Here is a 17,571-nt window from a genome sequence, read left to right on the forward strand (position 1 = left end):
TAGCGTAGGCATAAAAGGATTTCAATGCAAAACAGAACTATTGGTGAAATTGCAAATGTAGAGCGTAAAAATGCGGTATGGCTAACCAGTTGTTTCTCCACTCATTGTTCGGTGTAGTAGTTGCTATTGCTGCAGCTGATTTCGTCGTTGCTGCCGTCATCATTGTCAGGATGGTTTCGATCATCGTCTGCGCAAAATAGTCTCTGTTATATTTACACAACGGTTGCCCCACTCCGGCTGAAATAGCTTCGTCGATGTTACAATCTCATCGCGCAGGATCTTAGAAGTAATCTATTGGAAATAATTTTCGAATTTCTGATCCGAAGTCAGCGAAATACTATATGTAAAACATGGACAATTCAATAAATAGGAAATTTCGAGAATCGGTTGCTACGAGTAGACCTGCTACAACAATCATGTCGAAACTATACGAGAAAGGTTGTATTTGATATAATAGTAAACGAAAATACTTGCATAATTTTACAGACGCGCAGCGTACACTTGTGGAATACGTGTTGCATCGTGGCGTTCGGACCAGGAAGCTGGTTCGGCTGCGGTTTCCTCTGCTAGAAGCTTTGCAGTCCATGCCGCCCTTATGACACGAACCGAATAGCCTAACTAATATATACCAGCATTAATGCTAATTTCGCATTGTTCGCGTACTTCTCTGGAACTTCTATGTACGGCTTAATAGTTTCAGCTAAATCTACTGTTTCGAAGCACAAAAGAAAAGCCTCGAAGAATGAAGGACCCACCAGGTCCAACCCGTTTCTCAAACATCTCTTCGCTTTAGCGTTGTAATGAGCTTCTATGATTATTAGATCCACCTAAGAATAGTGGGCGTGGGCCATATTCAACTATAATTGAAGTGATGGATTATGTTACAATAAAACGAAGGGAAGCATTATATCATGATCGCAGAATTTTTACTCAATATTAGTTTGCAGACGACACGGCTGTATGTACACGTTACTTCAACGAAGCTCTGGTGCACAAGTCGATGAACTTGTAACTACCTGAAGACAGACCCCTGACATAATAGAGCAATCCCTCTAAAAAATTGTCCCATACATCTAACATTTACTTACGACACATCGAACATTATCACGAAATCGTAGATACATACTTTTTTTTACTACTACCTATGGGGCTATTGAGTTCGACAAAGACTCAAAGAATTAATCTCAGCCTATGCACTGGAAGCAACTCTCGAGCAGACAACTGCGCTCATCGTTTCTGTGACAGGATTCGATTCGCCGGTCGTCATCGTTGTAGGACGCACCGCCCGCTTGATTGCATATGCTGAATTACAAGATCAGATACTTGAATAAAAGACGGCGAAGGGTTTAATCGAAGTTTTCGACATTTTCGCTCAGCCATATATATATTTGTGTAGTGGGCTATGGGGTGCAAAATGAAATAGACCCAGCGCGCTAGCTGCCGGTCAAGTATTTTTCTGCTTAATCAGTGATGACTGACTGTTTGGATTAACTCTATCAACAACGTGTCTACATGTGGATTTGCACGCAAGTTGCCTCTAGAGCTAGCTCTGGGTAACCATGCTGGCGTATTTGTGTATTTCAATGTTGTGCTGACTGTTCTGAGCTCACAGAGAGGTAGCGAAAAATAATCGTCAACATTCGGACCACAGGACGAGAAACATCCTAAGTACATTGAAAGCTATAACGCTCACTGCTGAAAGGGAACGACGCTTGCAATAGCGTCAACACACAAACGGCCACAAAAGGGCTAGCCCATTCGTCGATGGTTTAAGGAATCAAATATTAAAAATTTATGGCTTGTCGTATTACTAATTACAATTTTTGCCATCATATGATCACACTAAGGTGGAAAAAAGCACGATCCAGTAAACAACAGCTCATTAATATACTGTGTCTGGTCAATTTGAAAAAAAGGAACCTACCACGCATGAGCGGGAGAAAATTGGACAAAACTTACCATAAACATTACAGACAGCTATACTTAAGAGCAGAATCCGAGAAGCAACACTTGAAATAATAGGAGCGCGTTGTTCAAGCGGCAAACGCCCCCGGTAGTCGCAACTACCACTCCTTTCAGAATTGGTCTGATGACTCGCTGTATAGTAGTGCATGTCTCGCCACAGTATGGTTATCCTTATTACGAGTAAGCGCGTAGAAATCGTGACTAGCAGTTCACAGCTCCTGGGGGGATGTTAGAATGTTGGCTGCTTAATACCTTTTATGGCTTAGGAACGTATGAGTCGTTTACTACGCAAGTGAGTTAGCTAGAGGGTCTAACTTATTCGACAGCAGTAAATACAATAAAATCGTTTGTGAAACAATCATATCTTAATATATATCATATAATTTCTACTAACTAAGTGTACTGTTAGTAATTGCACCGACCACTTGTTTCTACATTATGCTACGCGAAACTGAAAGCACTGTAGTCGTCAAGTGGAACACTGTTTTGGTATAGTTCACTGATAGGTAAGTATTATTGCTTTACTGCAATACGTTATTATAGGTGACCGCTCGAGATATACAGCGACATCAATCAGGCGATAATTAAACGACATAGCACATGTGAACCACCACACATGCATGCACGCATGCACGCACGCACGCACATATATTTGTCCGCATCACACAATCGATTAAATGTAGTAGACCGTCTTGCAGCTGGCGCCATACGCTCATTCAAAGGAACACGTTTCGTTCATTTACAAGATCATAACATTAAGAAAACCGCTCCTGAGGTCTAGTTGGTAACCTTTGTTGTATCCAACAGAGTGAAAAATTTAGCAGAATCGTTTTGTTCGAGAGATTCTCATCTGCCAACCAAAAACACAAATATTGAACTTTACTCTAGTGACTAACAAATGATTGACCAGAAATTGATATTGACAAAAATCAAAAGACGGTAAGACTAGGTTGCGTAATGCACGCAGGTACTAGCGGAGTTAATGAAGAATCATTCCATTGATGCCTAGGTTATGTATGGAAAGAAACATGCATTCTCAGTATGATAAATAGCTGGTGAGTCCTCCAATTATTATTGCCTATATGCACGGTCGCAGGCATAAATATGGTAGGTGTGTGTCTGGTTGCTAGTAATATTCGTTCACGAAATGAGTTATTTTTCGTATGTAGGATGATTTAGCTCTCTTTGTGACCTAAGAGCCCTGCCATGTAGGAGTCCCCCTATGAACGACTAGCGCAAGCGTGTCGAACATAAACATTGTCCATACTACCATTATTATTATTATTATTACTTGCATTTCAATATCTCGAACTGACGCGATTTTTTGTAGTAATTAACAGAGAAAAAAAGAAAGGAAAATATGGCCATGAAATGATCTTGCATTTGATATCCACGGGTTCTGGTCTAGCAGTGCCTATTTACCTTCAGCTCCACAACAGACAACTAGGTAAAACTCGTATCAGCTGAATTTTTAGACAGATTATGTGAAATCAGCTACAATTGGCCTAACTACTATCGGAGGTGCGGGAGGCTGGACTGATCACGAAAATCGATTTGGTAATTCAGGATAATTTAAACTTCTACAGGTTTTTCTGCCACAGCAGTTCTTGGATGCACTAACACGTGGAGGTTGTAGCAATAGTAGCGTTAGTTTATCCGCGAACGTTCTTCGAGTGACTCGAATTTGCCAATTTGATAAGTGCGTGATTGAACAAACGAGGTAGTGTAGATAACCGTTATTGAGTAGGTTCACCGTCCCATTCAGCAGCAGTACCACCGTCTATCAACAATAGTGACAACAACGCCAGTCTCAATAATAGTAATTCAATAATAAATAATCGAATAAAAGTCCCCAAAAGCTTAAAGAAGACAATCAGTAGATCTACATATCCTTGCTACCTAGCACCGACACCTGTGCTCAGCGAATCTTGTATTCCTCAAGACTGGTGTTAAGACTGAACCCCACTGTAGTGCTGGTGTTGTTATGATGCTAGCGATGGTAGTTATTGATGTCGTGAGCACTACACCGAAAAAAATTCTAAACACTCCCGGAAACTATTTCAGGGCCGTCACGGTAATGACGTCTTAAATACGGGCATATTTGACCATGCAAAACTGCACGATAATAGAACATAAAAAACGCTCTATTATGAGGTTTCTCATATCGCTTCAGCTGGGTCGCAGCTACTCGTTCGTCTTATTGTTATCTATAGGCTATTTATAGTACGCATGCGCATCTCGAATTTTATATAGAGGACTATCGGTTACTCTGCACAAACTCTTTTTTCTTTGTAGCGGGTGCCGAGCGAAGTTTACAATGAGATAGTGTATCGGCTGTCGCCTTTTTAATTATGACTAGGGGTAAAATGTAGGTAAAGTTGCCAATTTCGTCTCGCACGGTGATGAAATCATTATCGTACGCATTGCTTCTAAATGTCGATTCTATGATCCGGTAAAACTGAAGATAACAAGATATTTCGAAACTTGGTTTCTTTACAGTCTGATAACTAGAGAGAACATTGACGACCAGGCGATCAGACATATTGCTGTACTTTTGTAATGTATAATTGCCTGACCTAAATACTTACCTTTGCTTCTATACTTTTCTAGTGACTATACTAAAAAATAAGTTCTGATTTAATATACAATAAAGATAACACAATGGCTGCGGGTAGTATATGCCCTATAGTAAGTCAACAACTATATCTCTTCTCACGTGACGCCGCTGGCTTTGATGCTGTAAATTAGCTAAAAACATACACTGTAGCCCGTAACTTTTCAAATGTAAGCAAGTACTACCTACAAATGTTTAGAAATAGTCTTTACACTCAACTCTCGGTTACACACCGCACTTCTCAGCTTACGTTAAAAAAAAATACTGGCTTTTCCTTCAGAGGGATTCTCACATCGTGAGTCCCGAATTATTCGAAATCAACTTTTTACATCGTTTGATCTAAAGCCACTTTACCAAAAACTACGACTAATATTGCATTGTATGCATTTCATGATATTTCCAAACTCCCACGGATAGAGTTTGTGCCCAGACGAGCGCACCGGCACATTCTGAAATATATGATCTGTTTATCAGTAATAATGAAATAGATTGCCGCCAACAAAGTAGACACGAAGTGTTGACATACTATTGAATTCGATATGCCGCTGTACCACTATCACGATTTGTAGATTACCTAATTAAAAAGTCTATCAAATATCATTCATTTCATTCACTATTATTTCACCTGGGGCATTCTATTTAAAACGTAGCCCATGTCATAAATCTTAAGACAATATATATAAATGCGCAATAATATATATGTTTCGACTAGACAATTAAGGACTATAACCTAGAAAAGAGGTCAACAAAGATTAAGTCGTTAACAATTTTTCACTGTTTTCGCAGTTCTTCGTATTTGCAATTAATATATAAACATTTAGATTTACAAGCGAAAACTGTTTCTTGGTGATTTAGGAATCTGCTCTTAATAGCCATTTTGTCAGTATATATATATATATATATATATATATATATATATATATATATAATGAAATGATATTTTTACATTAACTATATCTTATAGAAACTATAGTGAAACACCTCATTAATCCTTGTAGTAACCGTTCATTAAGCAACGCCCCCATTTTTGGAAATCTTGACCTCATTACGTACTTCTGAAGCATCATCGCTACCACTACCACTCCTAAAATAAACAATTACTTAATGATTGGGACAGACTAAAGTTGCAGGCTCTACATTCAGTAAGCTGCTGCTTCTTCGTTCCAGCTTACTTTCAGGTTAGTTGAAAGCCCCCTGGGGATGCATTTTCAAACTGAACTGAGTCTAAATAATTCACCAAGGTAAGCTGCTTTTCCACTCAGTGCGATGTGGGGCACCATAGGTTGGGGTTAACTGAATGAGTCTGTAACAAGTGAACATCATGGTAAGACCTGCCAGCCTGGTGCCACTGATGATGGTACTAAGAATTGCAGTTGCGAATTACTTTACGACTGACGGTCCCATTAATAAGGCGACTACGTTCTCATAGACAAGAAAAGTTACAGCAGCTGCCGGCGTTACTCGAAGAATGTTCGGCATAAGACCCTTATAAAAACCCGACATGCCTTCGTGTTTATACGTGGTTTGTATAACATCGAGATTACCAGAATAGATGCGGTGCTGGTCTTGTAATCTAGCTCGCACGACCTGGTACGGATAAGTGCACACAACAGCAATGGCCTTTGACACGGATGATGAGATGAGATATTCCGCATTAGATAATCGCTCCTTCTTGCCCATCCATTTCTTCATCTCCTCGTAGACCATAAACTGCACGGCGCCATGACTCGTTCCAATGAGGCCCGGTATAAATCCTTTATAAAACCCCAGAATTCCATTGGTTCGGTATAAGGATTTGATAGAGCGCAGCAAACTTCCATATTCGTCATCAACCTTTCCGTATCGTAGACACATTCGAGTTTTGACAACAAATACGGGATTGGTGAACAGCAGTGTCAGCATACCAGATTGGATAGCGGCCTGCATATGCTTGACCGGGCCGAGGTGGGTGCTGCTATCACCGTCACTCATCCACGACTTGGTAGCATTGTAGAACACAAAATAGAGTCCCCATGCTGAGCCACTACCAATACAGTTTGCAGTAACTCCCCGGTAGAATCCTCTGATATTTTCCGCATGCCAAATAACTTGCGCCGCGTGTCGAAGTCCCCGGTACAATGGTCGTCCCTCTTTGCGGTCGTTAACGCTTAATCGAATTTTGAGCAAATCGAATGGGTGAACTACAAACGTACTGAGGACTCCGCCAATGACGCCAGCCACAAGGTACTCGTAACGGAGTGTGGGTACAACCTTTTTTAGTATTGTACGTGCATCAGTGTCACCTTTGTCTGCAACTGAGGACATTGCGATCATCTGAATTTGCAGGGTATATTTTTGCGCGGGCTTCCAACCAGATATAGTAATACCACTCGCTCACTGAGCCGTTCGTAACACACAAAAAATATTAAGCCTCCAACTGCCGCTAGTTATAACGTTTCCACTTTGTCGTTGGTTGACTAATGCTTCGAAAGATGCAGTAGCTTAGCTAAATGATTTGGATGGACAGCTAATTCTATCGAGCATATCATGTTCATCATTTTCACGCGCAACGCGAAGAAAAATTTATCTGGCGCTGTTGATGTTTTGTTTACAAATAGAGCAGACGATAGTAAGAGGTCTCTGTAGCGCTAAATCGAATAATCTTGTTAGCGCTAGTACCAATAATATGCGGATTATTGCGTTTTGGGAGCAGATCTTACTAATAATATTCGAGGTAGCCAGGTTGATATAGGCCTCTTCGAAATAGTTTTTTCCCGATAGACTTTGTCATGAATGGGGCGTCACTAACTGATAATAATACTATGCCCACTTTTAGGCGACTGTGTGTGTGCATATACACCATGTAATTTATATATATATATATATATATATATATATATATATATATATATAGGTTACATTTGTAATTTAATAAAGATTCATATTTCGTAAATCAACATGCTAGGAAACGCTAGTTGTCATTAAGCCGTTTTTGTAAATATAAAATGTTATTGTATTTAATTAGACATATACAGCCAATATGAGATCGATTAATAACGATTTGTATTTCATCGATAATACTTCAGTGAGAATAGTGTTAGTATAATTTGAGACTTTTTTTTTTGAAAATGCGTATGAAAAATGTGTGTGTGTTTGCTTAATATTTTGTGATAAGGTGATAAGGCGATGAGTAAATACATCTATTTAATGAAAGAGCATGCATTCGTTTTAAATTAGGTAACTGTTGAGGCAATTGCTGAACTAAGAAATTTTATTACTACTATATTATTACTAGATATAAATTTTCATATATTCTTTTCGGCTATCATGTTATTAAAAGTAAAGGCAATTTAGTAAAAATTGTCACGTGGTTTATTGGCCTTTAGTGCTGAGGAAGTTTTGATATTCTCAATGACTGTGATGCTTAATCGAACGTTATATATCTTTTGTCTAGAATTGCATAGTATAACTTCGTTTATATAATTATTGCCATAGATCTACCTCATCATTTTTCTATCCTTTTTATTTGATTCCGTCAATAGATTCATAATTATATGCATGGCCGCTATAATGATGAAGCGTGTTTGTAACAGTAGACTAAAAATTGATTGTTTGGCTTGCCTTTAGCAGCAAAGCAATAGATGCTTGGGTCTGAGGCTTGTAACAAACGCAGTGGAAATCCAAAAGGAATCCGCAAAAGGAATGGTCGATTTATTATTAGTAGTCGGTGCACCATTGCTGATGGCGCGTACGCGGACAGTGCACAGCATGAACACCGATTCCTGTAAAGGGAATTCGGGTGAAAACTTTACGAGTCCCGACCTAGCTTTAATCGTCTTTCGCTATTATTTTGCTTATGACGAACGTGCGCCAATTTGGTGATCGTTACAAAAGTTCTTTCTTCAATCAATCTAGCAATGTATTCCTTTATAAGGGTATAGCACTACACTTCAGTGTTTGAATGAAATAAGCGAGCGTATTTTATTCATAACCCTATGCAGATTTTTTCTTAGCTTTGATCGGAAAGAGCGGAGGACAATGTGTGAAAAGGGAAGGCGAACCATCATTGCTCCTTTTGTGTCATAAAGCTTTATGGCATATTGAATATGAGGCAGCGGCTACGAGACAAAACAAAGCCATTATATTTGAACATTGTAGATAGAAGCAAGTGCAAATTTAATGCCTTAATTCTACGGTACACACGAGCTAATTTCTTCAACGAAGATCGCAAGAAAAGTCTGATGAAAGGGTCTAGCAACTGAAAGTCGGTAGCAGCGTCAGTCTAACATTAGCCAAAGGACTAGCTGGAGGGTTTTCCATGATTATTATTCGTCTCGGGACCGTACGGCTGTTGTTGTTCTTGCTGGATAATTGTAGGGGGCGCCCGCCACACCTATACAACATCTATTGAGTTTTATCCATAAACACCCGAACTAGAGCATTTATGCATCCACTGTTTGCATATAATAGGTAAATGCCTTATTTAAGCGTACGCATTGCATTGTTCGGGTTTTTCCGTCTGTTGAAGTACTTGCTGAAAAAAATATTTTTTCCCTAGGTGCTATAGTGTGGTCTACGGAAAAGTTTTTTGTACTTTCAGTTTGTGAGCTATTTTTCTTACATTCGTCGCTTTAACCATTACTTTTTTTCGAAATTCATTCACACGCAAAAATCAGTAAAGGAAATGGCAAGCGTGATTTTTTCGTTCGATAGGGTTATCTCCAGCGAACTATTTCTATCAATTGAGCATTCTATATATTCCTGCATAACGTTATATTTTTTAATTATTTTTAGGCAAAATTACGTTCGAAAAGCTTACAAACTTAGATTACGTCGGCACACCGTATTACTCAATACGCAACTTGTCGTTGTATGAGTGTCAGGGCTGGTGTCGAGACGAAGTGGACTGCGTAGCTGCTGCATTCTCATTTGTCGTCAATCCTTTAGCGCCTGTTCAAGAGACAACATGCGTCCTACACAACGACACCCAAGCAAGAAAGCCTTCGGCGAACCCTCAAAAGGCCATCAATATGTACTATCTTGTGAAGACCAACGTTAGAACAGGTACGTTTTCCGTTTGCCTATCCTAACTGAACTTAAATGGTATCCCAAAAAAATCATAGGCATATTAAAGAGACAACCAATACCGACTCCAGAGTAAACAGGTGGTTTTTGTTGTCATACAGGTCGAGTAGCGGCAGCTATTTGTTCCATCTACAGACAAATATAAAATTGATTTGATTACCAAATGGCCATTTTTATATGACAACAGATAAACATTGACATGCGTTTCGTAAGTTGTGTACCGCTTAAATATCCTACTGAAACCGTCGCCATTCGACCTATGTGATAATTATAGAAGGAAGCAATAAAGTTCGGCACCATTAAAACTTATGGCACGATCCCAGCCATATGTCCGTTACGCGCGGAGTTAAGCTAGATACGGTACCAAATGCACTACACGAATCCTCCCTTAGCGACTTTTTCTTTGAAAAGGGTTTAAGTAATATATGTCTACCGAACGGTATCAACGCATAGCTTATCTCATCTGGGTCGTGTGTGAGGCTCAACCCAGACGATTGGACTTGTATCCGTTAACCTGTTACCCCATTAATTTCCAGTCCCTCTTTTATTTCATTCCGCCAACCTCTTCATTTAACGGAAGAAGGAAGTGACAGATGTCAGTGGTTATCGGTCAGGTTCTTCGACTCATCGCACTGGTCGTCCTTGGTCTACCAAGGTATTCTTTTCTCTCTCAGAACCTCGCTAGTCAAAATCCTCCAACCGCTATCTGCTTTCATCGTGTCGCATATAAGTTCCATCAACTGGGGTCCATCCCTTTAAGTTACGAAAAATTTTTTGTACATGGCTCACTTTCTCGCAGCTATCTTCTCAAAATCATTGTCGTCGCTGTAATTTTAGCTGTGGCCAGGCTAGGATAAACTATCGAACTACGAGCAGCATCGTGCTCGACGACTTAATCGCAGTATATGTACATATTAGAAAAGGTCTTACAAATTCGGAATGTAAGGAGGACGGGGAGTCCCTATGACTCGGGTTAAGTAGTATTCGACTTTCCCGTCCGGTCGGTTCGGCCGGTATTCCCCCACGCACTTGAATTGTAGACTTATCTGTGAAAATTGCAATACCATATTCCTAAAGTCTTCGTCTTCATTTCGTCCTTAGGTCTTACCATAGTGTTCCAACGAGGATCGGAGCCGCTGACGTGTTGATCTTCTGGAAAGCCGGTGTGATACGCAAAGCAGTGAATTTTGGGTTCTTCCTAAAAGCTCCTTATTTGTTGCTATGAGTTTAATGGAGGTTCGAGCCATTCCTCAGTTTCGAATAGAGCGATAGCCTCGGCGACTAAAGCAATAAACCACATGCGTTTCGCACCGCCAGTTTGTGAATGGTAGAAAATATTTCCTGTAATTCAAGAGTTGTCCATTTTAGTGATCTTTTTTATGGCTATACGTATCTGGTGCGTCCTCCTAAGACTTTGGTCAAGCTATACCGATAACCCTTGTGAGCTAGCTGCTCGACAGAACAGGATTTATATTCCGTGTATTCTTTTTTCCAGTTAGCAGAATGTTCTCACTTTTTTGCACGCCGGAGTGATCCCAGCTCCCATTGTCGACTCTAAAATGGCTCTCTTAGCAATCTGGCCGCTTAGTTGCTCTAAGCAGCTTTTACGTTGTAGGTAGTATAGTTGTGTAACACGGATATCGAAGATCCTAAGAATAGTTTTGAAAGTGTCAAACATAACCGTAAACCTTGTCAGACCTAATATTTTCAATATACAATATTTTTCGTAGATAAAAAAGATAAGTGCAATCTGCACGATTGTCACAGATGAGTAAATTTTAACATAGATAGGAACAATCCTATACATGGTTAGTAACCATGTGCGCATATGCCTCTTTATATGCAAACTAACTTGCTTTAGCGTATGGTATTGATAGTGACTATTGGATATTGTAGAGCCTGAATAAGATTAAGCTAAGTCATCTACGAAACAACAGCACAAGATAATTGATTGTTGTTGTTTGTCTCTATTGTAGCGAGATTTAATATAAACTAAATTATGGCAGTAAAGCTGTCAGGTAGAGCCGTCGTTCTTATTATTTAGTAGCTTCTCCTGTTAAGACACTAATTTACCAGTTATTTCCCGCGCAAACAAAGGCTTTTTTAAAAACGAAAAAAAAAAATACAAATATGAACTATTTTGTATGTTCGCAGAAAAATGAAATCCTATTATTGCGCTTTGGTTTGATGATTTCAGAGAAAGTGTGCAATCGATTATGGTCGTTTGAACGCTTCCCGAACAAGATGCTCAAGGCCTACGATAATGTTGCCATGTTCTCCTCGAACAGGGAAAATTGTCTTGCGACTTGCCTAAATGAGCGCCGCTTCGTTTGCCGCGCAGCTGAGTTTAATTCTATTACATTCCAGTGCCATTTAAGCGACGCTGATCGTAGAAGCGTTTCTGTCGACGATTTTATAGATGCGCCCGGTATCGATTACTTCGAAAACGCGTGTTTAGATGGTCTGTTGGAGCTTTTTCAGGATTAAAAATATGCTTTTCAATGTGACTTGTATGGCAGGTATTGACCAGGAACTTTTTGAATCGAAACCGTGGAACTATGTGTTGGAACTTACTTCCGATCTCACAAGAAGTGGCGCGGAAAGAATCGTTGCAGTTATTTTTTTTATCGTAAATAACAATTGTAGCCACTGTAAAGAAGCACCCGATTTGTATATGTATGCAACAAAACGTGCGATCTGTCATTCCTTAATTACTTTGGGTTTTCCGCTCTAGCCTTTTTAACCATAATCATGATATTTCGCGACCGATGTTTGTCGTCTTACAGTTGATCAGGTCTGTTCAGGTGTACGAACGTATGATATCGCAAAACTGGGCCCATCACAAGACATCATTACGCATTACGTCGACCTTAACTATTATCCCGATAAAGAACTGCTCGTGTCATCAAAATCCGAATGTCTTCGGGCTTGTACAATGGATCGCGACTTTCTCTGTCGCTCAGTACTTTTTAAACCGACCGAATCTATCGGACAGAGTAGCTGCTCGCTATACCACGTTGATCATGTTATGTTTCCTGATGGAGCGCAAATATTTAAATCAATGAGTTCGCAGCTTCCATTGCTCGATACTGGCGAAACCGTCGGTTTCTATATGGAAGCCCATTGCGCCAGCAATTCCGGAAGTAAGAAAAAGTTGAATTTTACAAATCGTATTAGGCATCATATTATGTTATGCCGCAGTTAGCCGATTTGCACAATTATTAAAAATGAACGATCAGGTCGGTCTTTATCGGTTTATACACCTATACTACAAGTCTGCAGGCACTTTTGCTAACTTATAAAAAAATAGAACATAAAGATCGCAACACATTTTTCAGTTACCTGAAGCGGCATCTAGCAATTTAAATGTGTATTGAGAAAAAACCATTGCCCTAATGCATAACATTGAAAATCCTATTTAGATGACAGCCTAAGTAAGTTTGCCGCCGTAACAAAGAGGCCAGGCTTGACAACCTCCAAGACAGAACAAAAGTCTACTACAAAACAACCCGCAACGAGTCAAAGCCTGCAAGGATTAACTAAGGAAGGATACGAAGATGGGGCCTGCGATTCCTACGGAGTCTGCTATGATGGTAACTTTACGTCACAATCACAAAGATCAACATGCTCCTTACATTTATATATTTCTAAAAAATTGCTTGGAATCGTTGTAGAATTAAAAATCTTTTTTATATAGCAGTAGTTGAAGCTAATTTTTACCAGATAAAGATCTTTACAGTTTGTATGTTGGTTCTCCTACATTATTTGGACTAATGCGTGACAGGATGTTCTAATCACCAAACTGAGCAAAGTCGAGCATCCAGAATTTTCACTCTTCTTGTGAAGTGATAAAAAATTAACGTTAACTAATACTCACTGTACTTTTTCAGTGTCGATACAATGCACCGACCAGAAGATCGTTGTAGATGTGAAGACAAGTAGGCCTTTCCACGGACGGATCTATGCTATGGGACGTTCGGAGACATGTAACACTGCCGTAAAGAATGGGCAAAATTTCAAGCTCGATCTACCTCTTGCTGGTCAGGAGTGTAATACTCAGTCAATGGGCGGAGTGTATAGCAACACTGTGGTACTTCAGCATCACAACGTTGTACTCACTAAAGCGGATAAGGTCTATAATGTACGGTGTACCTACGAGACATCATCGAAAAATATCTCGTTTGGCATGATGCCCGTTTCTGATATCGATATGCGCGACCCTGACAATGGACTTGCCCAGCAAATCACGGCTTCCCCGGAAGCACCTGTTCCACGTATAATGATATTTGGCGTTGACGGAAATGAAGCCACCACTGTCCGGATAGGAGATAAACTTACTTTTAAGATTGAGATTCCAGGAAACAGTAAGTTGACTAAATACTATAATACAGGACATGTAAAAGCCAAAAAGAGAACGAAGTCGAAAAGCTAGTTGTTTCTATCCTAAGTGAACAACCTCTAACCTGTTGTTAAAGTTTATGAATATTAACGAAATGTAAGATTTCTGGATTTGCTAAAAGCGGTTAAACTATAATAGCTTCTACCTTCAACATTTTTGCAGCACCCTACGGCATTTTCGCCCGTAGCTGCGTAGCAATGGCGAAAGACGCTCGAAGTACATTTGAGATCATCGATGACCGGGGTTGTCCCGTTGATCCGGCCATTTTCCCCCGCTTCCGACAGGTCGATACCGCTTTGGAGTCAAACTACGAGGCTTTCCGCTTTACAGGCAAGTTTACTCAAACAGACCATTGCTCAACCTTGGTACTCACCGAGTATAAAATGTCTCCAGACCCATCAGCTGCTTATCGGCCTAAGGAAGATACCTTATAAAAAATTTACTTAGAATCATGGCCCTGTGAACTGCTGTTATTGCAGAATCGTATGGAGTGATATTCCAATGCAACGTTAAGTACTGTATCGGAAAGTGCGATCCTGTCGAGTGCGGCACCACTGGCAAACCTTCCTGGGGGAGGCGCAGAAGATCAGCGTCATTTGATGACAAGGAAGAAATGACGCTGAGCCAAGAAATTGTTGTTCTCGATTTGCAGGATGATCCAACACCTGCTCATAGCTCTCAGACTCAGCATCGTGAAGAAGGTTAGTTAAATTATACATCAGGTGAATCTGTTAGATAAACATGCTACCTGGTCACCATTGATTAGACAGAGGTTTTATTAGAATATGTAACATATTTGGCAAGAATTGCTTATTTAATGACTACTATAGTGCTGCACCCGTATATAGGATGGTCCAATAATAGCGTAACATTTAAATTCCAGGTAAAAAATTATTTTTTCTTTATCCAATGCTAGAAATTCTGATTTCGTCAGAAAATAGACGTGCGAGAATTATGTACAGAACAGCACATCTAATAAAAATAGTTCGTCAATTGTGTAACAGAACAATAAGTAGTAAATCGTGAGTTTTTCGAAAAAATTGTGTTTTGTGATAAAACTTATTTCCATATTAATGGCTTCGTAAACAAGTAGGGCAGTCCCATTTGAAGTGATTCACATGTGATTCCCGAGGGAAGACATATGCCAAGCCTGTTACCGTTTGGTGCGAATTTTGGGGGCGAAGGCATCATTGGCCACTTTGAAAATCTGTAGTTCTAACAAAACAGTTCCATTTGCTGCACTTCACGCGAAATAATGACAATATTGCACAAAGCATTTCTTGATTATGTAAAGTCCCGTCTGGGCGATCGGAATTGGTGATCTAGATCATGGTATATCACCATTGAACTTTCCCTGAGATCTGGATGGTTTGGGTTCGAATCCGGGCGTGGACACATTTCGTTTTCAGCTTGAAACCAGCCGCCTAATGCGATTTCAGAAAAAAAAAACTCAAAACATTTAGACTTGCCTCTCTGGGGTTCTTCACAGCAAAAAGCATTGTGCTAACAAATCCACGGCCACTCAGGTTTAGAAGAATCATCATTGAAGATTTTGTCAAAAGAACGTAAATGTGTCAGCACAACTAAGAAATGCGTACCAAATGTTGTGTTCTATAGATAATTTTTACATAGGTTCATCATGTAGGTATTATAGTATTACAGCAAAAATGGCATGTATATCATTTGGAATTCAAATTTTCCGCTTTTGCTGGAACAATCTATACGATAATGCATCTTTCAAAACTGCAACGAAGCTGCACGTTTTTGCGGTGACAACATATATTAAAATAGTCTTTGGTTCTTTTTGCACAGAGAACTCGAACTTTAGCTATGACTTATTTTTTTTAGCTAACTGTTGGCTGCGAGTTTTTTGAGAGATGTAGACACATTGTCAGTGGTATCAAAGAAAATATACATTATTCAAAATATTAAAAAAAATGACTTTTGATTTCTTTGCATAGAAGATGCTCAGGTGTAAACAATCATTGTCCAAAATTGGGAATAGAGAAGAATGCTAAACGGTAAAAAAAAAAAGTCTTCCTTCCTATTTAGTCAGAAAATATTTGTTTCTCGCACGACCAGTGACACTGCCTTCTCGATGTTACTGTCTCTCTGTGTGATAAATATCTGTGTGATAGTCATTACCATTTGTCTAGTTTTCCACAGTATAGTAAAGCAATAATATCCGTATTACAATAATAGTTGATATATAATTGCAATAGCTGTTGGGAGATTTTTATACGTTTCGAACGAATGTGCTGAGGTGCAAAGAGGTGAGGAAACGAACGGAAAACGAACGGGCGCTCCACACCACGGCAGATCCTCAACGCCAGAAATAGCTATAGTTGGACATTATTATAATCATCATCATCATCACCGTTTGCTCTGCCCAATTTTTGATGGGGCTGAAATACTCACACACAGATAACGAACACTAGCTGGGCAATGGATACGATTGATGGTTGCGTCCCTTGCCACCAGGGCCATTTGCTCGTTCCGTTGCGGCACCGCTACTGCTTGCTTTTGGTCTCCTGGTGTGGATAAGCACTTGTTGTTCGCCGTGTAACTTTAAGCATAATTGGGCGCGAACCACAGCAGAAACAGATAAATGTAGCTGCACAGCTTCGCGGATACGCGCAATAACAAAAAAATAGAAAGCGAAAAACACCCCGCTCTTCTGCAAAGAAGCAAAACGTCCACTGAATGAGTCACTGGCAAATTATGCAGACGAATCAGCAGAAAATTAGAAGGTTTGGAACGTCTGGAATCTACGGTGTTTTAGGGGTGAAGCGATGGTCGAAAGGAGTAAATGTGGGCTCAAAAGTTGTCTTTTATTTGTGCTTATCGTTTACCCAATATGCTTGCTCTGGCGGTCACCTGTCTGCTTAGAAGTACAGAAATAGGCTGTAATAATAGTAGGAGTCTGTAATTGTGAAAACCATTCATGTCTGCTATAAACTTACAACAAGAAAGCCTGCCGAATTGTGAGATGGTCAGCAGGACATTAGTAATTTCGAATGCCGCCAATCATTTCGATATATGTTGGGATCCGTGTTCTGAATTTCCAATGAATCTGTTTACCGAGTACCGGCGCGTGTTGTGCGCATTTGCTGCATTAACCGGCACAAATATATTCTAGCTGGCCTACGTTTTGGAACAGAGTAATTTCGTAGACAGTCACTAGGGATTGTGAGACCTGTAAAAGGAAAAGAGCGAGTTCCTGAGTGAACAGTGTATTGTAAAAAGAACGGAGAAGCTTTGTGCAGTGTTCAAGCTAAAATGTAAATTAACAATCATAAAGCACTAATTCAAAGTCGAAGTTGACCCTTCCGTTATAGCGCACGTTGGTTACTTTGTCATGGCAAACATTTTTGGCGTTAGGGGCCATTTTATCTGTAGTCACCTTCGGCAATAACGATTTCTTGAGAAAGACGAACAATAAAGGTATGGTTTAGTTTAGCGTAGCTTAATGAGTTAGATCTCTGTAGCATTTAAATTCTGAACTAAAGACCTCCTTTTAGATTCGCAA

The 17,571-nt window shown here is 39.8% G+C and overlaps 2 protein-coding genes and 1 long non-coding RNA gene across 27 annotated transcripts in view; 1 reads left to right on the plus strand and 2 right to left on the minus strand.

The window, feature by feature from the left end:
- The window catches only part of LOC111260135 (solute carrier family 25 member 32), a 99,786-nt gene extending 92,614 nt beyond the window's left edge, over positions 1-7,172 (minus strand). For 18 of the 25 annotated variants that reach the window (XM_086968172.1, XM_086968168.1, XM_086968166.1 and 15 more), the window contains exons 1-2: positions 2,388-7,171; positions 1,960-2,183 (exon numbers count right to left, since the gene is read on the minus strand). In XM_086968172.1, the coding sequence (XP_086824298.1) occupies positions 5,960-6,892 (933 nt within the window). In that variant the 5' untranslated portion in view covers positions 6,893-7,171 and the 3' untranslated portion in view covers positions 1,960-2,183; positions 2,388-5,959. Of the gene's footprint in view, positions 1-1,959; positions 2,184-2,359 lie in introns of all 25 variants that reach the window. The other 7 variants (XM_086968178.1, XM_086968177.1, XM_086968175.1 and 4 more) reach the window with 3 other exon arrangements.
- tyn (trynity) overlaps positions 1-17,571 on the plus strand; it is a 68,930-nt gene that overhangs the window by 48,213 nt on the left and 3,146 nt on the right. The window contains exons 3-9 of the mRNA XM_022832646.2: positions 9,353-9,622; positions 11,841-12,104; positions 12,430-12,786; positions 13,066-13,236; positions 13,534-14,007; positions 14,205-14,372; positions 14,522-14,743. Of these exons, the coding sequence (XP_022688381.1) occupies positions 9,353-9,622; positions 11,841-12,104; positions 12,430-12,786; positions 13,066-13,236; positions 13,534-14,007; positions 14,205-14,372; positions 14,522-14,743 (1,926 nt within the window). The remainder of the gene's footprint in view (positions 1-9,352; positions 9,623-11,840; positions 12,105-12,429; positions 12,787-13,065; positions 13,237-13,533; positions 14,008-14,204; positions 14,373-14,521; positions 14,744-17,571) is intronic.
- LOC111260137 (uncharacterized) lies at positions 7,884-17,025 on the minus strand. The gene is made up of 3 exons (XR_002680117.2): positions 16,461-17,025; positions 10,752-10,984; positions 7,884-8,340 (listed from the first exon to the last, which is right to left on the minus strand). It is a non-coding gene; the product is annotated as an uncharacterized LOC111260137 (long non-coding RNA).

The sequence above is a fragment of the Varroa jacobsoni genome, unplaced genomic scaffold (assembly GCF_002532875.2).
Source record: "Varroa jacobsoni isolate VJ856 unplaced genomic scaffold, vjacob_1.0 scaffold_404, whole genome shotgun sequence".
In the NCBI taxonomy this organism is placed as follows: domain Eukaryota; kingdom Metazoa; phylum Arthropoda; class Arachnida; order Mesostigmata; family Varroidae; genus Varroa; species Varroa jacobsoni.